We start from the raw sequence: 26,141 nt of genomic DNA, 5'->3' as shown, positions 1-26,141 counted from the left end.
ATGGTGCCGCTTCCGCTGCGCTGCCGCTGCATGTCGGCGTCCTTTTGCCTTGAGCTCGATCTCTGGTTCATGACGGGACTCGCACTGCCGTTGCCATTTGCGCTGCCGCCATTTCGATGTCCGTTTCGGTGGCCATTCCCATGCTCGTGCCCGTTTCCATGCTCATACCCGTTCCCATGTCCATTCCCATTTCCATTCTCCCAGCTCGCGCTGTAAACCATCGTCGCCGCCTCCTCCCTTGCCTCGTAATGCCCAGCCAGGCTGTTGGACGAGTTCCTCCTCGACGACGCCGAAAAGGCCATCGCCGGGCTCATCGTGTCTGCGGTCACGGCCATGCCGGCGGATGCTCTAGTTTATCATGCTGCTGCCGATGGTGATGGTGAGACGAGTCGGCGTCCACACGGGCATGACAACGACGCGGTTGAAGTTCTGGAGAGAGAGACACTCTTAGGTCATGTATGCAGGTGGTCGCAAGATCAGTGGCTAGAATTGAGGCCCATGTGGCCAAAAGTGGCGAGTGGCTTTCGGGCTACGGCGCTGTGGGGGCGCTGCCACAGGCGCTGCCGCTAGCTACAGGCGCTAAAGCATAGGCTACTACAACAGGTATAATGGAGCTGGAGCCCTGAGATCATTAGGTTGATCTTGATATATAGACGTCCATAGAATATGTGTAGGCGCATTCGATGCTGTTCTTGTAGATGCTGTCTCTTTCGAATTTAATTTTATTGAGACTTTGTATGTTACTCTGATTTACGTAGTGATGCAAAAAAAACAGAGGCTAGAATGCTTTCAAAATGGGTGAAGGCGCAAAGTAGAGAGTGCAATTACAGAGATTCATACGGGATTCAATGCATCATCTCCAAAGAGCACCTCAGCGTAGTTGAATTCATCCATGATATGTATATACGACAACTAAACAGCAGTGAGTGCTGGCAAAGCAACGTACTCCTCGACAATTTTCTTTTCTTCATCAACATCACATCCCCTACAGGTGCTCGTTGAACCAAGTCACAGCCTGGAAGAAGGCCTGCTCCTTGGAAAACTTCTCAATCTTGACACTGGTGTCGCAGCGGACGGCAAATCCATGCACAACGCCCGAGTACAGGTTGATCTGGAAAGGCAGGCCGGTCTTGATGAGAATCTCCTCCGACTTGTGGCGCTTCTCCGTAGGGAAGATGCTGTCCGTCTGGGCCGCGGCAATCGACAGGGGGCCGGTGATGGCAGCCAGCTCGTCCTCTTCCACCATGGTGGGGTGAGCAACGAAGCCGACGTCAATGCCGTCCTTGTAGTGACGGACCACGTACTGCCAATAATGGTGAGTTGATGCGTGCAATGGCGAGTTGATGCTGGACGCTTACCTTTGCACCGAAGCAGTAGCCAACGGCTCCGATCCGCTTGATACCCAGATCCTGGAGAGCCTTGATGCCCTTGATGATGATGGGGTCGACGGCAGCGGGGGTGTGAGGGTTGTCGCCAGTCGAGCCCTTGGTGACCCAGGACACAAAGTCAAACTCGCCACTTCGGTTCAGCTTGAGCGCATCGCCGTTGAAGATGTCTGGGAGCAGGACAGTGTATCCCTGGGCGGCATAGTTGTCGGCCAGCAGCTTGCTGTTCTGCCAGATGCCAATGACATCAGGAATGAAGAGGATGCCTTTGCCCTCTTGAGCCTTGTCTGCAGGGGGAGTGGCCAGGTAGGCGTCAATGGTGCCGTCGATTTTGATGTCCTTGCCAGTGGCCTCACCCCTAGGTAACAGTTAGCGATTTGAGATTCTTTTCATATTTCTCCCGGATTATTCATCGTCAGTTTTCAAACGTTCATCAGACGTCCAGCTCATGGATTTGTCAACATTTCTGTCGTCCTTCTCTCGTTGCGGGGCAAGGCAAAAAAAAAAGAGGAGACGGAATCTGGGCCGAGCTGCATATGAGATCTGAGATCAAGTCAACAAGAGAAAACAAAAACTCACTCGTGAAGGGTGCCGACAACGCAGCATTTGTCAACGTGACCTGAAGCCATTTTTGAGATTTGATTCTCTGTAATTGCTATTGCTTGACTGGAAACGAGGTTGTTTGGACAAGACAAAATAGCGCGCTTTGTCAGATATTTGAAGTCTCAGAGGTTCCTGAGCGGCTTGGTGGGGTAGCGGAGACGGGCCAATTCCTTGCTTTGGACTCAGCTTGCCGTGACGCAATTCTCGAGCTCCATCCTCGCGGGGTTCGGAATTCTCAAACTCATATGCATTAGGAAATATTTCGTCAAATAGGAAACGGGGCAGGCTCTTGTCCTCTAAGAAGCCGCGGGTGGGCTGCTTTGGAGAAATTTATTGTCAGCAATTCACTATCTAGTTTTGCGCCCTGCTTTCTGGCCTTTGTCTTGCTTACTCTTAACCGCTAGGAGTTATCGGCTTTGAAACAGCCACAATTCGCTTTTCAACGTTTTCTGTGTAAAGAGAAAAGGAACCTGCGAGGTTTAACCCCACCTAACTCCTAATTCCGGATCAGAAACGGCTATCAAGGGGCTATTTCGGGACCGTGAGGAATGTAAGCGCTGTTGTGGAGTTTGAGTCTTGTCTGGACTTAGGACTCAGGACTCAGAGCTATCGTGATTAATCAGCCGGCAATCAATCAGCGCTTGCTAATGCGAGTTGCTCCCTCAAGACGCAACAACTGTAGCTTGATAAGAGCGCTATCGAAGACTTGCAGCATCGACATATCTCGGATCCGACACATGGCCAACTGCCGAATCCCTTCATTTGCTTCGGATCCCCTTTGGTTTGCGCTTCTTGAAGACCACCGGCGTGATGCCGCTCGACTCCTCTGCCTCCTCGGCCTTGACAACTGCTTCCCGTTTGATGGATGGCTGCTGATCCTGCGCTCCGGTGTCGGGCTCTGCTTTGATAGAGACATCTTCCGTTTTGGGTTTTCTTGCCTCGGAAGAATCGTCATCTTCAACATCTTCTTCCTTCTTCACTGCGCCCCTCTCCTCGGCTGCTTCTGCCTTTAACGGCACTGCTGAACTCAGCAGCGCATCCAAATCTTCGTCTTCGTCGTCCGGCATGGTCTTGGAGTCGCGGCCCCATCTTCTCGGCTTCTTGAAAAGTCCTCGCATAGCTTCCTCTTCTTCCTTCTGCTCTTCCGTCTCTTCGCGTTTTCTAATACCAGTTGCCTTGGCCTCAATCTTTGTCTCGCCGTCCGCCTCGTTCGTTTCTTCAATAACGGTCGTTTTGGTCACTGTCCATTCTCCAGGAAGAGCCATTTCAGGTCGGAAATCGGTTGGCATTGCCACTCCCATGGCTGCGAGCTGCTCCCGTTGGGTCTTCAACTGCGACTCTGACGGTCCTGAAGGCTTCGTTGAAGCTCCCGAAGGACCAGCTGAGGACGACCCGCCGACAACGCCATTGAGTCTGGCAATCTCCTGTCTTGCCCTTTCCTTCTCGCGCTCTTCTCTTTCGTGGTTGCGGTGTAGATCTCGTAGCGAGCGTTTCAAAGCGCCCTGATGCTTTGCAGTGGCCTCGTGGTTGGCCTTCTCGATTTTGGTGTCGCGCACGTAGCACGAACAGTGCTTGCACCAGTATTTAGGCGTAGATTTCCAGTATTCCGACATTTTTCCTCTGGTGGCTGTTGTTCTGCTGGAAGATTGTCAAGCCGTCGCGTGAGCATGGAGAAATCAAATCCATAGGCGCGGCAGCTCTATACAAGGTTCTGTAGGCAGAATAATGCATGTGATTACATAATCGGTGAATGGCACTCTGTATTCCAGGCTTCTCTCAGCCACAGTTGGCCTCGCAACTTACGACTTACAACTTACAACCTACAACTTACAGTCCACTCAACTCAACTCTCTCAGTCGCTACATGCTTGTGATTGCAGGCAATCTGTGTACTTCAAGTGCCAAAATTCATTTCCAAATTTTATTTTCCAACTCCATATTGTTTTTATTTGCACAAATACTATACGCAATAATCCATATCATATTACATCCTCGTGAGCGACCATGACTCTGACATTGATTATGCCCATGCAACACAATCTTCAACCATGCACCATATTAACATGGCAAAGAAATAATTAAAGCCGATGAAGGAGAGTTTTTCTTTCTAGATTCAAATTTGCTGTCTTTGTGACACTCGTTCTCCTACAAGGCCACCATACCAACCAGGGCGACGGCAAGGGCGACTGAGATACCAGGGACAACTCTGGAACCACCACTGATGGGAGCCCGAGTGGTAGTAGCCGGAGGAGGAGGGGTTGGAGCGGTACCAGTGGCAACGGGCGCCTGAGGCTGGCCGTCGCCGATTTGAGTGACTGGGGGAGATTCTGGCTTGGCAGGGGGAGACTCTGGCTGGGAAGGGGGTGTATGGGCCGGAGGTGGTGTTGGGGCCTGAGGTTGCCCGTCGCCGATTTGAGTGACAGGAGGAGGCTGAGGCTGGGCATGAGTAACTGGAGGGGCTTGGGGTTGACCATCACCGATCTGAGTGACCGGAGGAGCCTGGGGTTGACCGTCATGAATCTGAGTGACTGGGGGAGCCTGGGGTTGACCGTCATGGATCTGGGTAACCGGAGGGGCTTGAGGTTGGCCATCATGAATCTGGGTAACCGGAGGAGCCTGGGGTTGACCATCATGAATCTGAGTGACAGGGGGGCCACCGCCACCACCACATGGAGTTGTATGACCTTGGATCTGCCCGTCGTTAATCTGGCAGATAGGGATGGCGATGGTAGTAGTGTGGACTTGCGGCTGGCCATCGGAAATGACTGTGACAACGGTAGTCTGGACGACCTTGGTGCCAACAGTGACTTCTCCTCCGCTGCCTCCGCTACCGCCGCTGCCATCGTTATTACCGCCGCTTCCACTGCTGCCACCACTTCCACCAGAGCTGCCACCACCACTGCAGGGCATTATCAGGATCTCGACCGCCTGACACTGCGGAGCCCAGTTGCGGTCGTACAGGTTGAAGAAGTTTCCGGACTGGCATTGGAACCAGGTGGTCTTTCCTCCTAGGGCCAATGAGCCATCCTGGCAGGCAGCGAAGCCACTGGAGACTATGGCACCAGCCTGAGGCGGCGAATCGAACTGGAACTGGTAGTTGGAAGCGATATAACCGGTACGGCCCTTGGCATCTTTGAGAATTCCACCGTCAAGTGTCAGCAGCAAGGCGTCAGCGTTATCGCAATCGCGCTTCTGTCAGAGATGTCAGTATAGCTCAGACAAGTGTATGAGAAAGATTCGTCCATTTGGTACTAACCTGAATATCCCGTTTGTTGACCTTGGCAATAGTGACCTGGAATTTGCCATTATACGATGAATCGCAGCTGCCATCACGGGGGGCGATGATCGCATCGGCATATGCCGACCCTAGGAGAGCAACGGCTGCTAGAGTCCACTTCATCGTAACTATGTAAGTGATTGTTAGCTGAACATCTAATGGCAGATATGATAAGACTTATATATGAATCATACCTTGCAAAGCTTGTTGTCGTATTATGTTTCAGAACAAGAGGCTTACTAAACGATAGACCAGTTCTCTCCTCAAACGATGGATGAATGGAGAACAAAGTAATGAATGCCCGATGAATCAACCACACCGAATTATTCCAGGATGTCTTGTAGAACAACCAAATTTGCAAGGGAGTCGGGAGGAGGCTGGGTTCAAATATTCATTCACGAGGGGCGAGACATGTCATACCGTCATTGGAAGTCACATTCTGGCCCGTGATCAACCGACGATCGTTCCGCTTCGATGAGCTGTACAGTAGTGTATAGGCAAGCCACGAAGCTATATCGCATAGCGTGCAAAGGTGGGAAAACCCAAAGTGGGTGTTGGTCCACTTGGACGCAGGCCTCGGGAGCTTTTCTAGAGACGGAGATGAGAGATGTGATGTCAGATGTCCAATAAATGACATCGTAAGTTGCTATTAAAAAACTGCCCGTGTCTTGAAACAACTAATTGCTTCCATCCCAGCCGTCCTCGGCTCTGCTCATCAGTGTCCAGTTTCCACCTTTGCAGCCGCTTTACCGTAGTGCGGCTACCGCGGGCATCAATGATGCGCCATTGGATGAATACCCACGCAGATCAATTACTCTTCATGAGGGAGAATCAAAGCATTCACATATCCAGTAATTATTCAGGGGCATGAGAACCGGAGGCGCAGATGTACAAGATACATGGAAACACACATCGACACTAGTACTAGCCACCGCGTAACACCCACATATACGACGCGGCTAGCCAACGAAAGTTTTCCCGGTTAAAACGAAGCATATTTTAGTCCATTCACATGGGACGGTACGTGAAGCCTCACTAACAGGGATGGACGAAGCGTCGTGTCTCAGTTGATCCTACCCCTCAAGGAAACGAAAACTATGAGCAAAACCTCGCGTCCCCCGCCCTAGTTACACCGAGGATGCTTCCATCAATTGTTCTTTCGAACAAGATTCTGGTAGTTCTACTACTGTTGGTTGCTCCTCGATGATGCAGGTTTCGTCACAACGTAACAGCTGCCCCGTGACGCTGTCCTGCTGAAAGCAAAACTCTGCGAATCCGGTGGCCCCATACATACCATCGGTAAAGGCTCCTCAACCCTCGATCTCACGATCCGCTGAGGCACTAGCGGCGCCCTTGTGCAGGTCCTCTTCCGGCCTACCGACGAGACCTGATTAATCTACGGCTGAATGGGTAGTGTGTAGCGGGTAAGGAGGGCTCGTATTGGGAAAACTCAATTAATCATTTTTGGCCAATCGGTCTTGTTCTTGGCTTTCTATGGCGTCGCTTCTATAAACTGTCTTCCGTTCCATCTTGCTCGCCACAGCAACGTCTCGCGCCTCGATGCCCACGCAATCAAGCTCGACGCGGAGAAGCCAGCTTGTTCTAGATTTTTTTTTTCCATGAAATCATAGACGCTTCCGGAGCGGATGCTTCCGGCCGGTGTGAATATGCGAGTACGAGTGGTAGCAACAATCACCAAGCCGAAAGCGGAAGCCTCAGCTCAAAGCCTCAGCTCCGATGAAAAAATCGATCAGGTGGCATTTTTAATAAATCGTGTTCTTGTCCATATGCGTCGACGTCTGGTGGCGAAGAGATTAAACTGACGAGAGTTCAGGCTGTTAGTCACTACACTGCTAGACAGACTAGGCATCAATCCGGCGTGCTACCGTTCTCCATGGCCTGGTTTCTTCCCCAGATTCGCCTCCAGCTGCTCGACACGTGCCTGAATCTTGCCAAATGCAGCCAAAGCCATAAGACTGAGTACGGAAACGGCTGAAGCCTGTGTCATCGACTCAGAGAAAGGGTAGTCGTTGACGAGTCTCTTTGCCCCTCGGGATATAGAATCTGTAGAATGTCTACTGGAGTTAAAATATGTAAGTAGACTTGGATATTTTGTATTCTGTAACACGAACCACTGGGGCATTCACGAGTGCCTTATCACTGCAGATATACACACTGCCTAGAGTTTAAACTACATGCAAATACGTATATGCCCAGTACTACTTGTTGTCCATCCGTCCTCACTACAATCCGAAGGCTGAATGTGATGAGAGTCACCCTGCTTGCCATTAGTATGTCACTATTGGTGGCATCTGGGGTGGTCGCAACATATCAAACTCTCGGATTCAGTGTCAACAAGGGTAGCTTATTTTGGGGAGTGACTATTCAGCACCCCAAGTTCGCTATTCAGCAATCCATTTTTAACTTTAAAGCAGCCTAGATAGTAATAATAGCAGATATTAGAGGTATATATGGATAGTAGCAGAGAGTAGCGATAGTAGCAGATACTAGCGATAGTAGCAGATGCTAGCGATAGTAGCAGAGAGTAGCGATAGTAGTAGAGAGTAGCGATAGTAGCAGATACTAGCGATAGTAGCGGATACTCTAGGAATTGTGTAATATCCATCTAAGTAACGATGATAAGAGATATTCATTTACGTTGTTACTCCATTCGGAGCTCCTCTTAGCCGCTGGGGTGCTGGATAGCCAGCTTTGGGTACTAATAGCCCTTCCTTTATTTTGAAATCACAGCCATCTTTTACTGTCTTGCCAGCAGATCCAAACAGGCAAAAAGGAGATCCTGATTGGTCCAGGCATCGATATGTGACGAAACTAATCCGCCAGTTGTCCTTGCTCTCAGCTCAGTTCATCGTGCAGGCTTCCATAATGTCGGGAAGGCCAGAGGGGCTGATATTATCCTTGATGAGGAAGAGGATTTCGCCTCGCAAGACTACACGAAGGAAATTACACACCTTCAACCACATGTCACAGCCAAGGACACCAAAATCACACATTCCCCCCACATTTGGCTGAAGATAAGGTTCCTGGCTGGCTGCAGATGAGGTTTATATCTGTGCATCAGAAAAGTTAGTTCTCCCATGAAAATATAAAGACCGCCTGCTTTGCCAAACCCTGCCTCATCGTACGTAAGATACGTTTATTCAGAACTACACAAGCGCTATTGCTATAGCACCTGACAATGGAGAACCCAGAAACACCGCAACTCGTGTCAAAATCCGAAGGCAAGGTGCGGGTTTTGCTGGAGTCAGTTACTCACCTTGTGCCTGGCAGCGATCGTGACGAAAAACTCAGCTTCGTAAAAAATATCGTCTGTCAACGTCACTGGAAACGGGACTTCGACCGGAGCCAAGAGCGCATGTACCCATACGGCGACTTCTTCGGCCTCAAGAACAGAAACTGCTTTTTTCTGATTGATCACCACGGCCATGATCACACAGTTCAAGAGGAAGAAGTACCAGTCATATGGTATAAGTGGACGGGGGAGTCCCTGTAAGTCGGATCTTTTGAATCATCTGAACTCACCCTTAGCCCAAGCTGATAAAGCTCTCAGTATTCATATGAACGATACTTTACCTCTCTGGATACAAGAAGAGCTTAAGAAATGGCCATTCACATGGGAAGGAAGGACGGTTCATCGGTTGCCCAGAGGACCAGATGGGAACTTTGAACCAAAAGTCCAACGCGAAGTTATCAAGTCCAAGCTCAACCTTGGTATACCCATGTTCGCAAGGGATATTGAATTCCTAAGAGAGCATCCAGAACATGCACTGTGGCTCAAGGCTCGTTTAGATCGTGAATTGTGGGCTCAAATTGAGCCGTTTTGTGAACTCCCGGAAGAAGTAAAGTAAAGAATGATGTGGCTTTCCGATGGAACGGCTAATTCCAGCCTTGTCATAATGCATCCTGTAATGCAACGTGATGTAACCAAGCTTACACATGCCTAGCCATAAAACTGCCCTGAATCTGAAAACATTTATTAAAGATCGGGCAAAGTTCCTGAGCTTAATTTAGCAATAAATGGCCCAAACAACCTCATTTTTACAAAGTAATAACCCCGTCCGCGTTTTGCATTGTGACAAGCCGGGCTCCTATATGTTTAGTATAGGGATAATCGGGGCAATGTACGGAGTAATAGTCACGCAACTAAGTAGAGAGTATCACTAGATTCAATCTGAGAGTAATATCACAACTGGCTCACTCACTCAGGTTCGACTCTGCGCAAGCCTTACTGCTAGTTGGACTGTCGGTCTTTCGTAGTTCTAGAGTGTCTAACCTGTAGGCCCCTTGTTGCGACTACAAAGGCGTTGGCTCGTAACAATAACGTACTTTCAACATACAACTCGAGATCTTGACAGACTACTACATACGGCTGGGGGAGGACCAACAGTTAAGCAAGTTCCACATTAGTTTATAAATGGTTGACGGAAGGGAATCCACATGTGACGTTGGCCTGACTCGAAAGCGTCTGCTTGGACATGGGTAGCACATGGACAACCTCGTTGTTTCTCTGCCTTGTCTACATTGTAATTTACAGCATGTCAACAGCCTGGCACCTGTCTATATATGGCTGAATTTACATTTGACAAAATCTGGGCTCTTTTTGGTGAATTACTTTCGAATCATAAAGTTAAGCTAACCCCAACACGATTTCGCCATGTTACAAGAGACAAACTGAATCATTCAGAGGCTGCATTTTGTTGAGTACAATCTTGTGAGGCATTGCAGGGTAGTGAGTAGAGCAACAGCCTCTAATAAATGCACAGGTGATGTAATAACATTTCATCAGATGATGACCAAATTGAACCACAAAAGGAAATAAAGAGAGAAATGCCGTTGAAGGAGACGACGAATCATAATGCCTCAATCTCGTATGGCATTTCATCCTTCTGCTACCCTACAACAAGCTAGATGTAGTGATGGATGGCTCACTCCCCCGGCTTGTAAATCATCTACAAATTAACTCACATTTGATCTATTTTAGTTCCTCGTATCAATCGGAATCTTTCCCTTCTAGCCAATCGGCCGAATGTTGGTTCCCAAGTGGGCATCCTACCTCAAGGCACCATCCACCCCTCAATGAGAGCCTCATCACAACTCTCGTATTATTGCAGTATATCCTTCGGATATTGTGGAGCAATCCCGTCTAATCAACAAGTCATCCCTCAGATATCCGCGCCGATCCATATGTCCCTGGCAGGAAAAGCCGTCGTTAGGCGCCATTGTGGAAAGAGAATGCGATGCTAAAAGGGTTACATGCATCCTTTACCAAGTGCAGAATGGGAATCTAGAAGTAATGGTCGAGCCAACCTTAAGATCTATTATTGATATGGAAAATGAAACCGTTTCATTGAAAATACACCTAATCGGCTTAACTCATATGGCCGCAGTTTCGTTATTGGATATCTTGCCCCCTGACATGCAAATGCGTGCAACTGCTATCTATCTATCTTTGCATGCATTGGCATCGTGTTTGGACTACCATTTATGATATAGATTCATATTAGAACGAGATAAGACGTTGTGCAAACCCCATGTGCCTGATACTAGTAACATCTCAGACAACGTGTTCCTGAATACTATATTCTCTCCCCACCACTTTCTTTGCCGGTTCAGAGCACTATTTAAGCTGCTTCGGAAGAAAACCTAAACCCCGGCATTCGAAATAGGGCTTTTCATCCAATACCATAAAGTCGGGGAATGGCATCATCACAGCCGATCGGAACGCAACCCCGGAATCCCGCCCCGATCTGGCAGGTCATACACACTCCCGCGAGCCGTAGCGTCGCGTTCTTGGCCCTCTGATAATGCGCGTTGTCTAAGCGAACCATAGAGATCCCGGCTCCGGCAACGAAAAATCATGCGGCCGCCTTGTTAAGCTTAACACTTATAGTTACCATCAAATTCTAATCTGGCCCCCGCTGCCCAAAGGCAATTCGACAGAATATGCCCGACGCCTGAGGGGTCGCGGATCGCCTAGGCCCGAGAAAGAAGTTGGTATTATACATGCCGCAAACTAAGCCGCTGAAGAAGTTTCTTATGCTCAACTGAGGGCCTATAGAGTGACCAATAGATGTGATGACTGTTGTAGGCAGCTGACGAATTTCTGCTGCCCAAGTTTGTTGCGTGGGATATAGTTACATCGCCCGCAACTTGGTCACTGCCTGGGGCTCTCAGTTTGTATAGGATCGTCGATAAGACCACAGGCTTCGATATCTCTCATTCGGCAATCTCTTGGGTAATATTTTACCTTCTCTGCCGCTCTTTATTTGTTCCCGAACCAGCCGAGCCAAGCCGTTGCGTGCCACTGACATGGACTTTTGTTCACCCTAAGGGGCTTGGCGATGTGGAATCCAGTAATTGCAAAAGTTCTCAACAACACTCTTGGTATTGAGCTATATGGAGACACAACACCTTCCTATTTCCTTGTCGTCTTTGCGTGAATTACCCACCAAGGCTCACGACGCTGTTCGACTTTGGCTGAAGCAAGTGATCACACTCAACTTCGAGCGTAACATCCGGGGATTATAGTCTGAAAGGGAAGTTGGAAGGAAATATCTTGCGAGATATCAAAATGTTGAACTCGAAAGTCATGGGCATAAAAGGCTCCCATGATTTCTCATATTCCAATAGATGAGCCAGCAGGTTGCTTCACAAGATCGATCATTCGGTCAGCTCTGGTGCCTCTCAAGCTTGTTTAACCCTCTGATTGTCTCTCTACTGTTACTATGAAGTCTGCTATCCTCCTTGGCCTCACTGGCCTCGCTGCCAACGTGCACGCTCATCCCGCTAAGCAGCACGAGACTGGTTCTACCTTGACCAAGCGTGGCATTGATATCAGCAAGTATTCCCTGCCTAGCTTGTCTGACTACACTCCCTCGACACACGTCGAAGAGGAAGTGTCTATACAGGCTGAGGGTTTCAAGCGCGACTACGTTGCCACTGCCACCCGAGCTGTCAAGCGAGCTGCTCCCCATGCGGAATTCCGTGTGGTTAACGACCACTATATTGACGTTGATGGCATTGGCCACGTCCACTTCAAGCAGACTGTTCACGGTATTGACATTGACAACGCTGATTTCAAGGTCAACGTAAGTGTGATGAAGAAGAAACCCCTTCCTTAACTCAGTTGAACAAACGCTTACATATCATGCTTTGTTTCAGATTGGCCGAAATGGCAGAGTCTTCTCCCACGGCAACAGCTTCTTCTCTGGCAAGCTGCCCACAGAGAGCCCCCTGAAGAAGCGTGCTTTCTCCGACCCCACAGATGCGCTCAAGGGTGCCGTCGACATCCTGGGTCTCCCCGTCCAGGCTGATGGCGCCACCGCCGAGGCCAAGGAGGGAACTGAGAAGTACACTCTCAAGGGCACTTCTGGTGCTGTCAGCGACCCCGAGGCCCGCCTGGTCTACCTTGTCAAGGATGACGGAACTCTGTCTCTGACCTGGCGAGTTGAGACTGATGTCGTCGACAACTGGCTGCTCACCTACATCGATGCTACCACCAACAAGGAGGTTCACGGCGTCGTCGACTATGTTTCCGACTTTGCCACCTTTGAGGTGTTCCCCTGGGGCCTCAACGACCCCACAGAGGGCGACCGCAAGACCCTCACTGACCCATGGAGCATCGCTGCCTCTCCCTTCACCTGGCTCGGTGACGGAACCACAAACTACACCACCACGCGTGGCAACAACGCCATTGCCCAGGTCAACCCCACTGGAGGCAACGACTACCTCAACAACTACCGCCCAACCAGCGCAACCCGCGCCTTTGAGTACCCCTTCTCACTGACCCAGACCAACCCCACGGACTACCGTGATGCCTCCATCGCCCAGCTCTTCTACACTGCCAACAAGTACCACGACTTGTTGTATGCCCTCGGCTTCACAGAGGCTGCAGGTAACTTCCAGGCCAACAACAACGGCAAGGGTGGTCTGGGCAATGACTTTGTCATTCTGAACGCCCAGGACGGCTCTGGCACCAACAACGCCAACTTTGCCACTCCCGCCGACGGCAGCAACGGCCGCATGAGGATGTACATCTGGACCGTGTCCACGCCCCGACGTGACGGCTCTCTCGAGGCGGGTATCGTCATCCACGAATACACCCACGGATGTAAGTCTTTGATAGCAGTTTCCCCTCCTTGTCTCCTCCTCTCATCTCCTCCTCTCTCCCCCTCTCCGTCGTCACCCTCTCCGTCCTGCGTGTTTGTCTCCTATGCCATTACTAACTTGGATATCACCAGTGTCTACCCGTCTCACCGGTGGCCCTGCCAACTCCGGCTGCTTAGGCGGCGTCGAGGCTGGCGGCATGGGCGAAGGCTGGAGTGACCTCTTCGCCACTGCCATCCGCCTCAAGCCCGGCGACACCCGTGCCAAGGACTACCCCATGGGAGCCTGGGCCGACAACAATGTCAAGGGTATCCGACAGTACCCCTACTCCACCAGCCTGACCACCAACCCGCTCACATACAAGTCGGTCAACACACAAACCGAGGTTCACTCCTCCGGCACCACCTGGGCCACGATCCTCTACGAGGTCCTCTGGAACCTCATCGACAAGTATGGCAAGAATGATGCAGACCTCCCGACCTTTGACAGCCAGGGCGTTCCCACCGACGGCAAATACCTTACCCTCAAGCTCGTCCTCAACGGTCTCGCCCTCCAGCCCTGCACGCCCACCTTTGTCTCTGCCCGTGACGCCATCCTTGATGCCGACCGCTCCCTGACTGGTGGCGAGAACCTGTGCGAGCTGTGGACTGCCTTTGCTAAGCGTGGTCTTGGTTCCGGAGCCAGATACTCTCCTACTGCCCGAGTTGAGAGCTTCACCATCCCCGCTGGTGTCTGCTAAATATTTTTCTCGTCAGAACCAACTTTTGGATGAGGGGTGTTTTTGAAGCATGGATGTGAGGAGTCAAGTTCTGCTCAAGCAGGGAAACTGGCGGTTGGTCCCTTGAAACAAGTAAGCAGATAGGTAACCTGTTACCATTCAAATAAGTAAAATGAAGCGAAAAAAAAAAAAATCTTCTCTGCGCCGTTATCCTGTGATGTCAAAATTTCCCAAGATCCAGTCTAAATGTTCTTTATTATGTATGCAGCTTCTAACGACAAGTAAAAAAAAGAAAATCATTTCGCCTCAGTTTTCCCTGTGGCAGGCTTTGCACTTCCTCCAGCTGCCACTGCTGCTACCGTCCTCTTCTTCTTCTTCAGCTTCTCAATGAAGCCTAGTACTTTATCCTTAATGGCTGCTGGGGGGGCCTCATTTGCGCCGACCATGCGCCTGACAAGGATATTGTACAGGCCACCGAAAGCGAGCGCAATGGTTGTCGATGTGAAGATGATGACGTTGTACGGCATGCTGAAATCAGGAGTGGGGAGATAGAGAAGCAGGCTCGTGGTGCGAATGTTCATGGCCTTGGGCTCCAAAGTGGTGATGACGGCGGCGGCGACGTCGAAGCCACGGTTTGCGTCTGGGGGATACTCGGTATATCGTAGGATAGACTTTTCAAAGTCGTAGGTAAGAAAGACGGTGCAATGAGGGGGAATGCTGACGAGGAGCTCGAGCTGTGTGCCACGGGCGCGATCGAGGGCCGGGCGGTAGTAGATCTGCTTGACGATTTCGGCAGATGTGTTGGTATTAGGCGATGAGGCGGAGATGCGGGCAGAAAGTGTGTGCAGATAGACGCGCATGAACCAGGGAAGAGACTCCATGTAGACGAACTCGACCGTGTCGTCACCCGGGTTCGTGAGAATGGCCTGCATGCCGCCGTGTTCCTGTCCATGGCCAGTGAAGCTTCGCTCGGCGTACAGCACAGGTGTTTCTGGCTTGACAATGCCCAGAGGGGCAACTTCGCCGTCAACAGGAGCCTCGGGTTTAGTCAAGATGAGAGTGAACTCCTTATCTTGCTCGATGTGGTAGCATCGCAGAGAATCGTTGTTAGGGTACTTGATTTCATGGGCACCTTGCGCGGAGAAGATGTCGCGAGTTGATGGGATATGAACACAGACTGGGGGAACTTCGGGATCGGTCAGGGGACAGGTGCCTTTCATTGTTCGCCCAAAGATTTGGGATAGTGTCCAGTCTTGGCCGCGAAGATGGTCCACGGGGAAGCAGGAATCATCCGGTTTATGGTACGGCTTCGTGGTATCGCAAATCAAATCATGGCTGGGGGGAGGTCTTGGGATGGGATTATCTGGATTGTGTTAGTTAGCCTCAGAGCATAAGTAGTTATAACGGTAGAATTCATACCATGAGGTCGCTTGGATCGATCAACGTCCAGGACCATGTCGACTGTCTGTTCAAGCTGGAGAACGCACTCTCCCTCGGAGGGGCAAATTGGTCGCACATCAATGGCCATGCTCTGAAAGGACGCATCGAACAGCTTGTGTCCATCCAGCAGGCTCGCAATTCCGGCCTTGCCCTTGCACGGCAGCATCTTCAGAAACGGCGTAAGATTCTCGGTGCAAACCACCTCGTGGGGAAGCACTCCATGCAGCAGCCTTGTATTATCCAGCGTCGTGTTGGGATGGTCGCCCTCGGGCTGGAACGACACAACCGGTCGAATGGTCCTGGTGCCGTCAATGAAGTTGAGACTGGCGCAGAACAATCCAGACAGCGCATTGGTCAGCGTCAACCACTTCTCATCCGCCTCTTGATCCGTCTCAGCATCCAGCCACGCCCACAATTCCACTCCAGTGCCGCCCTCTTTGGTTCCGTCCCAAGGCCGGGTTCCCCAGCTCTCTGCATCCCATCGCCCCAGCGTGAATCTCAGGTGAAGCTCTCGTGTGCCCGCATATTGCAAGATCTGGCCCAGCGATCGTGGGAAAAGTCGAAAGTTTTGCGCCTCAAAGTCGGCAATGGACGTGTTGGCTCGAAAGTTGAAGCTCGCGAGGAGCGCCGACAGAGGCAGCGGCCGTAGATTCAGCTGTTCGTGGTACTCGGTCGCGGATACCAGGGCGCTGGGGACGGCTAGTAACAAGAAGGACAAAAGGCTGCGCATCGTGAAAGGAGGAAAGAGAAAAGAGAGTGAGGAGAAAAGGAGGGGATACTCGAGTCGCTGGCGCGATTCGGGCGAGATTCACATCTCTTGACAATGGATGGACTGGACTTGATATTGCCAGATTGGAGCTGGGCCCTTGCGATTCGGTACGTACCGTTTCGGGACAGGACAGAAGCAGCCACACTGCCAAGCAGATGCGCCACAGATAGTGGGTGAGGCCAGCTGAAATTCCCGATTCCCTCCACTGGCCAGCACCAGTTTCAGCGTCTCCACAGGCTGCAACGTGCTGGGAGCGACGGGCCCCAGCCACTACTAAGCTAGCGGCTAATGAAAACACCAGCCACAGTTCAATCCGTCATCTCGAATCCAAAAAATACACCATACAAACGCTCATCAGCCCGAGCCTCACCAACCAACCTTCTGCAACCAGCAGCCCAGAACCCCCCAAGCACGCCACACCATGGCAGCCGAACAGAGAAAGCTGCTCGAGCAGCTCATGGGCGCGTCATCGTCGTCGCGCGCTGCCCAGCTCTCGCTCAACGACCCCAAAGTCTGCCGATCCTACATCGTTGGCACGTGTCCGCACGACCTCTTCACAAACACCAAGCAGGATATTGGCCAGTGCCCCAAGGTACACGCCGAGGGCCTCAAGACGGAGTACGAGGGGCTTTCGGAGAGGGAAAAACACAAGTACGGCTTCGAGTACGACTACATGCGCGACCTGCAAAAGTACATTGACGAGTGCAATCGCCGGATCGATGCGGCGCAAAGGCGTCTGGAGAAGACTCCGGACGAGATCCGGCAGACCAATGCTTTGGTGAGACATCTTGTTACCCAATTGGAATCTCCCAATGAAAAAGAACTGTGGCTGACCATTTCTGCAACCAGCTCAAAACCATCTCCGAACTCTCAGCGTCCATTAACAGCGGCCTCCTCGAAGTCGAAATCCTCGGCTCCCTAGGCGAAGTCTCCCGCGCGCAGGACGAGCTCTTCCGCGTGCGCCAGGCCGGCCAGCAAAAAGCCGAGCGCGAAAAGGAACTCAAGGCCCTGTCCGACACCTCTGGCCCGTCGGGTCACCAGAAGCTGCAGGTCTGCGACGTCTGCGGCGCCTACCTGAGCAGGCTCGACAACGACCGACGGTTGGCCGACCACTTTTACGGCAAGATGCATCTAGGGTATGCGCAGATGCGCAAGACGTACGACGCGTTTCCCAAGGAGATGAAGGGCAGGTCACGGCCCGCTATGGATGATGACGGGCCGGGAGGAGGACCTAGGGGGCCGAGGGGACCTGGAGGGTACCGGAGTGGGAGAGGAAGAGGTTATCGCGGCGGGTGGTGATATCTATCAGCTACCGCGGCGTCTTAATATCTTTGCATTGCAGCTCGGCGTCTGGGAACGTTATTGGAACTCCACGGAAGATAATCGGGGTATAATTGTGTTTAGGGGTTTTTACTTTATTGGGCGAGAAAAAGAGACGTATATAGGATTCGGAATACGGAGTGATATACCCTTTCAAATTCTGCGCTCATCACACTCGCGATCAAGGAGCGTTTCGGACATGATTCTCTCTAAATATATTACGCTTCGAGTAGCAGTAACTACTAACTAATAAGACTGATACTAATAATGCCCAAAGGACCTCGTAGTGTTCCTTGTCCTGGTACACACGTCTTTTTTTCTGCCCTTCCTTTTCCTCCATAGCTGTCATATCATCGTGTATCCAACTCAATTTCAATATCATAAGGCGAGGCCCAACAAGGCTTCTGACAATTCCCACGACAAGCGTTGACAAGCAGCTACTAAAACCAAAACAGCCGCCTTTTCCTGCCCGCAAAGTTCCCACGTTCTCTTTGGTGTTCAGCATTCAACCTATGACTTGGCTTGATTCAAAGCGTCGAGTTCCTCCATCTCATCATCCCATTTGCCGCCACCCAGGACGATGGGCAAAGGCGGGGGAGGGGCGGCCGCCGCCTGTGCCATGGTGGGCTTTGATGACGCATTGTTATTCTGCCCCGGTTCTGCCTTGGCTTTGGCGTTGTCGGAAGGAAGAGAAGGAAAGTCGTCTGCAGCAGGAACCTGTTGCTGCTTCACTGGGCGAGAGTCGCCAACTGGCCCATCATATGAACCTCGGCCTCGGCCTCGACCTCTGCCGTTGCCGTTGGCGCCTCTGCCACGATCACCTCGTCCCCGACCACCGCGGTGGCGATCATCCAAGAAACGATCGACGTCGGGGGCCTCATCATCTCTAGCATATCGACTCCCACCTAGGCCGCGAGTCTTGGCCCCTCTGATGCCGCCGTTTGCGCCCCGGAAGCCGCGCCTAGCTTCCTCTTCGGCCAAGGCCTCCTTGCCTTCATCCCAGCTACCGTCCTTGATGTTCATGGCCTTGAGCTTCCTCTCTCTGTTTTTCGCTCGCTCATCCTCCAGCTTGCGTCTCTCCTCTTCACCACGTTTCCTCCTCTCAGCATCTTCGGCTCTTCTCTTGCGAGCCTCCTCCATTCCTCGCGCGTATGCTGCAGCATGCTGCTTCTCATCTTGCTCTGCCATTTCGAACTTGCGTGCCTTTTCTGCCGACAGAAGCTTCATCTTCTCCATCTTTGCAGCCAGCTCGTCTTCGGTGAGCTTTTGGCGCGGGTTAGAGCCAGACTTGGCACGAACCTCGGCGCTCACGGCGGTGTTTTGCGATGGCGATGAGCGTTGAGGCTTCTCTTTGGTGGTAGCAGCTGCATTGGGAGGAGGGGGGGACTGCGCGGGCGCTTCCTCGGGAGCTTGGACAGGTGGTGCTTCTGTGGCAGCCGGTGCGGGAGCAGGCTTCGGGGCCTGTGTAGAAGCCTTTGCGGGCGCTGGCGACGGTTTCGGAGCTGGCTTGTCAGCGAAGCGGGAGGACGAAAGGCCTTTGCCGGGTTGGAGCGGCCGCTTGCTTTTGGCAGCAGCGGGAGCGGGTGAGGTCTTTGAGGATGGGGGAGTTTGGGTCTGCCGGGGTGCTGGCACTGGTTGGGGAGCAGCTTGTTGCGCAGGGACAGGAGCTGGAGCTGAAGCAGCTGGAGCTGGAGCAGGGACTGGAGCAGATATTGACGATGGCAAAGGTGTGGGCTCATGCTCATGCTGATAATACTGCTCCTCCTGTATCAAAACAGCCTCAGACTCGACGGGCTCGAAATCGTCGTAGAACAGATCGTCGTCTGTGCGGCCACCGAACTGGTCCTCCATAGCGATGATAATCGGACGTGGTAATTAGCGAAACTGAAGCAAAAAGCAAGGGATAAGAGATGATGATGGGAATATGCACAGGTTCAGGTAGCGGCTGAGGATGAGGATGCGACAGCAGGGACAAGCTCAGTTTTAAACAACAAGTACATGAAGACGGAAGAATGCGACAGAAAGCGCTTTAAGCAATGCCCCGCCACAGTGTGGGGTGTGGGGCTCAGCTCCCGGCGCATCTGCATCTTTTGCTGCTAAAACGAGGAACCATGTGGCGCAAACAAGATTTGCGGCGCTGTGGCTTGTCTATGGTGGGCGCATTAACAGGTTCATGGAAAAGTAATTGAATATTCTTCTTTCATTAACAGCGTAAAGTTGCCATGTGTTTTACATAGATTAGTACCTATAGTAGGTAGTTTGGCAGATATAGTACCCGTGGATGATTTTGCCATTGTGTATAAGCGAGGGTAAAGTTCAAGGCTTGTGTCGCAAAGTATATGATGTGCACTTAACGTTCAAGGCTCCTCTTCCAAGCAGATCATCACGGCTTTTCGATACTCTCCAACGACCCAATAGTCTAATAATTGGATACCTAGTAGTAAACACAGTGTGCGGCAGGTATTGTTGCGCTGTAAAACTTTTGCATATGTAAGTCGCCAACTCAGACTCTACGTATCGAGCTTGTTACGCGTATAGGGTATCGTATACGAGTATGCATCAACAGCAACCTAGGTAATTCCTGTCTGCATGCACTCGGATGGAATTCAGGGGTAACCAAACAGGATGAACCATGAAGTAGCATTCCTTGCTCATCTCCTTGCATTTTATCCGATAAATATAGTTCAACCAGGGCACATCGCAATCATCCAATCCAGCCTCTCCTTCACAGCGTCCTTCAAATCTTGCTCAGAGCTCACAAACTTGACCTCATGTCGCCGACAAACAGCCTCCACATTGCCTCTCTTGGGGTAATCCGGCATGGCACACACTATGACTTTTCTGGATCGAATGCACATACCCAGCTCCAACATGCTGATGGGTGCTAGGCTGCCTCCATGAAAGAAGACGACAACAAGGTCTGCCTTGTCCAGCATCTCGAGCTCCCAGCCCACTTGTTCCGACCAACGTTTATCGGAACCGTCTTCTCTCCAGGTTGCGTCCCAGTCATTGCGGTAAGGATTATATATTGTGATGGGAAGCGAAGATAATGCCTCTGTGAGCGTTTGTCTCCAGTCGGCTTCACCCGTAGGACTGGCGTTTCCCGCGAGAAAAATGCTGGGCCGAGAAGCCACGTCTGGCGCTGGACGGTCAGGCGCCATAACCACAGCCGCGCTCATCGCTCGAATATCCTGACGATGAACAATAGTTGAGCTTTTACTTGTCTGCGAGAAAGAGGAAGAATAGGTACGAAGCCAGAGATGATTGAAAAGTAAAGGGCGCGGCTGTGCACTATTCCCTTTTATAATTGGAACTCTTTTGAGAGGCGGGGTGATGATGGCATCACGCAAGTGCCTCATCGAAGCTCTTCCACAGTGCCGTGACGACAATTTCAACATATCATACGTGGCTCTAGAGGAGATATAAATTGATTTTTTGTATCTTAGGAGGGCGCATTACATGATTATGTATTGTTTAGGCATTGTTTATGCTTTAGCCGTTCATATTTCTGTTGCTCGTCTCCACACCCCCTTGAACACTCTCAAGACAAATGGCAGCTTCACCATAATCCACTATTTGAGCCTTCTTTTGATGCCGCAGAATAACTTTTGCTACTCGAAGCAAGACCCAAGTTCGATTCGAGCGGCAGTTAATTTGGCAAAATGTTATATCCAGCCCCCAGATCAGACGGTATCATACACACATCGAATACGTCCATACCTTGAGAAACGCAAAGCATATTACAGGCAAGCGCCGCACAATCAGATTATTTCTAATGCAGCATACCTTCCATATTTCCATATAAAGGATCAAACTTCAATGTTTTCTCTCGTCTTTTTTCCCCACTGTTCTCTACACAAAAGAAACGCCGCTGCAGTTTATTGACTGGACACTTGGACTTAGTCCTTGAGGAAAATGTCAACTGTAAACGGCCCCCCTAAGTGATTCACCAGCTGTTCATAAATATTTTCCGCGTTTGCAATCTTTCACAATAACTATGTTTCTTTCCCTCTCAACTTTCTTCTCCCCTTCCTGCTTCATCAATAGCTCACCAAGAAAATCTTCCCAGCCGTTCCCTGCATCAACACCGATACAGCACTCCCGCTGCCGAGATCACCATGGACGATCCGGTCCCTGGCAAAGAGAAGCTACCTTTTGAGGGTGTTTTCAAAGTTCCGACAAGCCAAAATGGAGCCAGCAACCCAAGTGTCGAATCCAACAACTCAGAGCCCCAGGAAGAATCCAACAATTTGCCCGAACTCACCTGGCGGGAAAGGGCTTTGGCTGCTGGAAGGACCCCATTGCCTTCCTCCAGACCCCCGATAAAATCCCAAACAACGAGCAGCGACGACTCAGGCAAAACGGCTTGCGGATCATCAGATAACAACCTCGAAACCAAAGATCATCATGCCGTTGAGGACAAAGAGAAGTGGACAATCGAGGACGAGGTTGCTAGCCCCAAGGCCCAGGATGGTGAAATCAACGTGAAGAAGCCTGACCCCCAGCAGAAAGAAGAAAATGCGCATGCACTGGTGAAATCTAAGGGCCTTCCAAGAGCTCCAAGGAAGAAGTGGATGACTGATGAAATTAGCCGTGTCATCAGTATGAGGATGGATGGAGCGAGCTGGGATTCGATCTCGGTAAGACAGCCCTACCTTTTCGTGAGGCCCCTTGATGTCGGTCATCTAACGAGTCTCGAGTGTAGGCCGAATTTCCCGACAGAACCCTTGCAAGCATTCGACAAATCTTTTTCAAGTATAGATATCGGAATCTTGATATCGACTCAGTGGACGAGGAGGAGTGAAGATGGATGGACACCAGCTGTCTTGGACGGTTATTAAAAATAGAGTGGCTCTCTGAGTGGCGTTATCTGGATTTCGGAGCTGTAAAGGTGGATGAAGACTAGTGGTGTTGGACACAAGCAGTGATTTGGAAATCGTTAGAAGAGTACTGCGATGAGTAGTATCACACTAGAAATAAACCACATCTTGTGTAGGCATTCGCCTTAAACCCACCCGGCATTCTTATCAATCCCAGGAATCTTGACAAGTGCATCAAATATTCGTATTGTGCCGGTATCCACGAGGCTTTGAAACCAACTAAGTCCTAGTTGAATCAGACCGCTATCTTCATATCGGTCAGCCCAGAGCTGGCAAAGCAGGCGAACTTGTTCCCCCTCTTCAAAAGTCTTTGGTGGCGATTTCGGAGCCCCGGAAAAACCTGCCTCGATTGTCAGCTCCTGGAGAAGCTCAGTGCATCTAGAACATGGATTTGGAAACTCCACTTCCACTGTAAGGTATTTATAAGACGAATATCGACAAGCAGTAAAGGCTGCTATTGCGATGGATGCGATCGCGTAGGCACCAGATCTCGCGTGCGAGCCCGCGAGGAGCAGCGCAGCCTCAAGGTACGCGTGAAACGGGTCAGCGATTCTAAGACCATAAGCGGCCGAGAAACCGTTTTCTGAATTTCCAGCTGCAATATCAGTTCTCCAATCAAACAAATCGTGGATTGCCAATATGACTTGGGGGGCAATAAGGCCCTCTTCAAGAGTATCATTCGCAAGTGTATGTCCATTATAGGCCGTAGCTCCGCCACACACTGCCCTCCACGCCATGGCAGACTGCAGAGATACCTCTTCGCTCGATCCGACGGCTTGTAATGCAGTCCCATCAATAAGCACATTGGCTGCCTTGTCACCAAAGTCAAAGGCAGCTCCTATCGACTGGGCAACAAGCCGGAGCCGCACTTCAGTTTCTGTGCCAGTGAAGTTCCAATAGTCGTCACATACCGACAAGTTGCATATAGCTGCGTACTTTAATGCCTCCTCAGTAGAGAGCCAAGCAGATGCTACCAAAGAACACGACAGAAAAGCGCTTTCGTAGGCTCCAACTGCTAGAGGGCTGCTATTAGGATAGTATGCGAGACTTGGCTTCAGCGTGAGGAAGTGCTGGCGAAAGCTCTCCTCTTTATCCACGTGCGACACACTGAGCCTTTTTCCGAGATAATGATCAACCACCAGTTGAGCACACCCTTCAACAGCCATTGACTTCACTCCTTGCCCAAATCGCTTTTTTAGTTCGTGGTGAATTGTAGAGCATGACCTGGCCCAAGTCGCCTTTGAGCGCTGCACCGTGTCTTGGGGTTCCTGTATCACAGCACGGGCATATGCTACGGCATCTGACCAACTCTGATTTCGTGGGATCGGGCCTTGTCCAAGGATTGTTGAGACGCCATTTCTCAGCTGGCTTACGTAGGCTCGAACTGCTGCGTTGCTGGGCTGACAGGAGCCACCTGTTTCGTTGATCCTAGAATTCCAGCTACCAGAGTCAAGCTCATCAAACAGGCGGTATATCAGCGCTTTTAATTTGGCATCCACCTGGTTAGGCTGCGGCTTGACGAGTTTGTCCCAGTCTTGTACGACTGTTGAGGTATCGCTACTCGAGTCCTTTGGATGCTCATGAAGCTTCGTTATTGGGATGCGTGAACCCATTTTGCAGCGAAGCTCTAGTGCTCTCCGTTTGAGAGGGCGTATCTGGATGATTTATTTGTAATTTTGGATAGGTTCTTTGAACTTTGGTATCTGACTTTATATAACATTGTCGCATGCGGAATGAAGAGCGGAATGTCGACAGGTTGGCTTTAAACCCTGTTAAGGGTGTACGCATTGAAGTCGTCGCCAAGAGAAGGCCAAGGCCATGTTCATCCCACGTTGCTTTATTATAAGCGCATCAACCACAGCACCATCAGTATGTGATAGATAAGCAGGGTTCCGGGTTACCCAAGCCGCATGCGTTGAATTCCCCAATGAGATCCTAGTTTCAGGGAACACGGAAGGTCTTGGAGGTGTCATGTGGCATTTATATACGTGTATGTACCTAGGTACATGTATGTGGCTTTGACCCCCTAAACAGCAATCAGTTGATTGCGATCTTCGCGCAAATGTTCTTTCGAAGTCTACCGCACATGTAATGCACATACGAAGGTTTCCAATTTACTTAGAAGTTGAACTAGAAATGAGTCCGCGTATGTCTGGCTATGGCCAAAGCCGTGATAACAACGTACGGCAAAAAAGGGGGGAATCATTCTACACACATTCTACACGACTACATGTACTGCGCACGAGGAACTCGCTAAGATGCAGCACCAACAAAAAAAAATATTGGCTACATGTATTTATTGATGCTAGTTGCGCATACCAGGGCAATACACTAAGATGGTATCCTCATTCTCATCACAATTGGCGTCTAGCCCGTGCTCACGCTTACACGCACAGACTTTGGATGTGGTCGAGCATGCCAACATATCCTCAGCAAGTAAAGCTCTTTATGTATACTCCCAGGCCCCAAAAGAACTACCAGCTGGCTGAATACTAATGCCATCAACAGCGAGACACCCCAGGCCGTTGAATCGTGCCGTTGCCGCCTTGAGCACGGCTTGGTACGCAACAGGCGCTCCGGGAGAAACAGGGCACGCCCATAAGCCAGTCGTACCATCATTCGACCGCCAGTTGAGAACATTTACGGATTCTCCATTATCAAATGGGGCTGGGTATGAGTAAAAGCCGCCGACTTGGGCACCCGGAGGACGCAAAGTTGAGTGAGCAGAGGGATAACTGATGGAGCCATCTGGAGCGACATAGATGAACTGGCCTCCAGGAGCCGCAGACTGTATAAATGCAACACGGAATGTATTAGTATAATGGTTTACTATTATTATAGATAATGGTAAGATTTCTCTGGGAGTGGCATGTAGTGGACCTACAGCAAGAAACGACATGTCGCTGTTGATGAGGGTAGTATCGCCAGCCGGACACTGGGCAGGATCACTGAGGCCGCAGCGTGTGCTGGGGGCCAGAGCGCCGACAATAAAAGATTTATCCCGAGCGTTGATAATTTTGCCGTTGAGAAATGCGTACTTGGGCGCATGAAGTGTGAGGGTAAAGTAGTTGTTTGCGACTACGACACTCGCGAGGCATATAAGCTGTGCGAGAAAGAGGTGGATATACATATTGTTTGGCGGCGTGAACTCTCTGAATGATGGAAATGGCAGTTGAAACGATTTTGATCTTTGACCATTTCAAGCTGTGATGTGCTCTTATATGGTGTAGATATTTGGCCCCTTTCTGCTCTCAAAGAAGTCTCAACCTCAACCAACTTCTTCAGCAATTCTCGCCCATAGTTCCCTTGCAGTTGCCTCCATGGCATGGTTTCTCGACTGTTCTTGCCAAGTTGACCGCTCAATGTTGCAACACAAGACATTGCTAAGGCTGTTAGAGGCTCTGTGGCCTTTGTGTTAGCAGCACGATGTGGTGGCGCTGCGTTTGAAGGAGAAACAGGAGTAGAAATGGAGGCATTTAATCCAAAGTGAGTCTGGCTTCTGCATCTGTTATCCGTATTATTTTGTGAGCTGCAATAATAGGCGTCTTGAAGCCTAATCAGAGCCTAGGGAGTAACCGTGAGGGTGGCTGAGCATCGGCTGGAATATCCTATCGCGAGCGTAT

At 50.7% G+C, this 26,141-nt stretch overlaps 12 protein-coding genes across 12 annotated transcripts; 4 read left to right on the top strand and 8 right to left on the bottom strand.

The window, feature by feature from the left end:
• Positions 1-790: 790 nt before the first annotated feature.
• On the bottom strand, positions 791-2,053 carry TRIVIDRAFT_72932 (uncharacterized protein; the record flags this gene model as incomplete). Its single annotated transcript, XM_014105639.1, has 3 exons — positions 791-1,303; positions 1,359-1,743; positions 1,965-2,053. 3 exons carry the CDS (start codon positions 2,012-2,014, stop codon positions 986-988), a joined length of 753 nt encoding a protein of 250 aa, XP_013961114.1.
• Positions 2,054-2,746: 693 nt separating this feature from the next.
• Positions 2,747-3,601, bottom strand: TRIVIDRAFT_55196 (uncharacterized protein; the record flags this gene model as incomplete). Its single annotated transcript, XM_014105638.1, has 1 exon — positions 2,747-3,601. The coding sequence occupies one exon, from the start codon at positions 3,599-3,601 to the stop codon at positions 2,747-2,749; it is 855 nt and encodes a 284-aa protein (XP_013961113.1).
• Positions 3,602-3,813: 212 nt separating this feature from the next.
• On the bottom strand, positions 3,814-5,901 carry TRIVIDRAFT_228928 (uncharacterized protein; the record flags this gene model as incomplete). The annotated part of the gene is made up of 3 exons (XM_014105637.1): positions 3,814-5,179; positions 5,244-5,392; positions 5,685-5,901. 3 exons carry the CDS (start codon positions 5,899-5,901, stop codon positions 4,133-4,135), a joined length of 1,413 nt encoding a protein of 470 aa, XP_013961112.1.
• A 2,562-nt stretch (positions 5,902-8,463) lies between these two features.
• TRIVIDRAFT_62694 (uncharacterized protein) lies at positions 8,464-9,133 on the top strand (the record flags this gene model as incomplete). Its single annotated transcript, XM_014105636.1, has 2 exons — positions 8,464-8,774; positions 8,836-9,133. The coding sequence occupies 2 exons, from the start codon at positions 8,464-8,466 to the stop codon at positions 9,131-9,133; spliced, it is 609 nt and encodes a 202-aa protein (XP_013961111.1).
• A 2,803-nt stretch (positions 9,134-11,936) lies between these two features.
• TRIVIDRAFT_85599 (uncharacterized protein) lies at positions 11,937-14,289 on the top strand (the record flags this gene model as incomplete). Its single annotated transcript, XM_014105635.1, has 3 exons — positions 11,937-12,373; positions 12,447-13,395; positions 13,526-14,289. The coding sequence occupies 3 exons, from the start codon at positions 12,011-12,013 to the stop codon at positions 14,128-14,130; spliced, it is 1,917 nt and encodes a 638-aa protein (XP_013961110.1).
• A 116-nt stretch (positions 14,290-14,405) lies between these two features.
• Positions 14,406-16,279, bottom strand: TRIVIDRAFT_34818 (uncharacterized protein; the record flags this gene model as incomplete). The annotated part of the gene is made up of 2 exons (XM_014105634.1): positions 14,406-15,472; positions 15,529-16,279. 2 exons carry the CDS (start codon positions 16,277-16,279, stop codon positions 14,406-14,408), a joined length of 1,818 nt encoding a protein of 605 aa, XP_013961109.1.
• Positions 16,280-16,705: 426 nt separating this feature from the next.
• Positions 16,706-17,617, top strand: TRIVIDRAFT_79448 (uncharacterized protein; the record flags this gene model as incomplete). Its single annotated transcript, XM_014105633.1, has 2 exons — positions 16,706-17,096; positions 17,168-17,617. The coding sequence occupies 2 exons, from the start codon at positions 16,740-16,742 to the stop codon at positions 17,615-17,617; spliced, it is 807 nt and encodes a 268-aa protein (XP_013961108.1).
• Positions 17,618-18,148: 531 nt separating this feature from the next.
• TRIVIDRAFT_140860 (uncharacterized protein) lies at positions 18,149-19,489 on the bottom strand (the record flags this gene model as incomplete). The annotated part of the gene is made up of 3 exons (XM_014105632.1): positions 18,149-18,982; positions 19,055-19,195; positions 19,301-19,489. The coding sequence occupies 3 exons, from the start codon at positions 19,487-19,489 to the stop codon at positions 18,149-18,151; spliced, it is 1,164 nt and encodes a 387-aa protein (XP_013961107.1).
• An 833-nt stretch (positions 19,490-20,322) lies between these two features.
• On the bottom strand, positions 20,323-20,799 carry TRIVIDRAFT_33632 (uncharacterized protein; the record flags this gene model as incomplete). Its single annotated transcript, XM_014105631.1, has 1 exon — positions 20,323-20,799. The coding sequence occupies one exon, from the start codon at positions 20,797-20,799 to the stop codon at positions 20,323-20,325; it is 477 nt and encodes a 158-aa protein (XP_013961106.1).
• A 957-nt stretch (positions 20,800-21,756) lies between these two features.
• TRIVIDRAFT_217495 (uncharacterized protein) lies at positions 21,757-22,442 on the top strand (the record flags this gene model as incomplete). The annotated part of the gene is made up of 2 exons (XM_014105630.1): positions 21,757-22,278; positions 22,344-22,442. 2 exons carry the CDS (start codon positions 21,757-21,759, stop codon positions 22,440-22,442), a joined length of 621 nt encoding a protein of 206 aa, XP_013961105.1.
• A 201-nt stretch (positions 22,443-22,643) lies between these two features.
• Positions 22,644-24,131, bottom strand: TRIVIDRAFT_33745 (uncharacterized protein; the record flags this gene model as incomplete). The annotated part of the gene is made up of 1 exon (XM_014105629.1): positions 22,644-24,131. One exon carries the CDS (start codon positions 24,129-24,131, stop codon positions 22,644-22,646), a length of 1,488 nt encoding a protein of 495 aa, XP_013961104.1.
• Positions 24,132-24,964: 833 nt separating this feature from the next.
• On the bottom strand, positions 24,965-25,648 carry TRIVIDRAFT_62686 (uncharacterized protein; the record flags this gene model as incomplete). The annotated part of the gene is made up of 2 exons (XM_014105628.1): positions 24,965-25,306; positions 25,403-25,648. 2 exons carry the CDS (start codon positions 25,646-25,648, stop codon positions 24,965-24,967), a joined length of 588 nt encoding a protein of 195 aa, XP_013961103.1.
• Between the last annotated feature and the right edge of the window lie 493 nt (positions 25,649-26,141).

The sequence above is a fragment of the Trichoderma virens genome (assembly GCF_000170995.1).
Source record: "Trichoderma virens Gv29-8 chromosome Unknown TRIVIscaffold_1, whole genome shotgun sequence".
Classification (NCBI taxonomy): Eukaryota; Fungi; Ascomycota; class Sordariomycetes; order Hypocreales; family Hypocreaceae; genus Trichoderma; species Trichoderma virens.
Note: the sequence above shows the minus strand (reverse complement) of the source record. Positions and strands in the feature narration are given on the sequence as shown.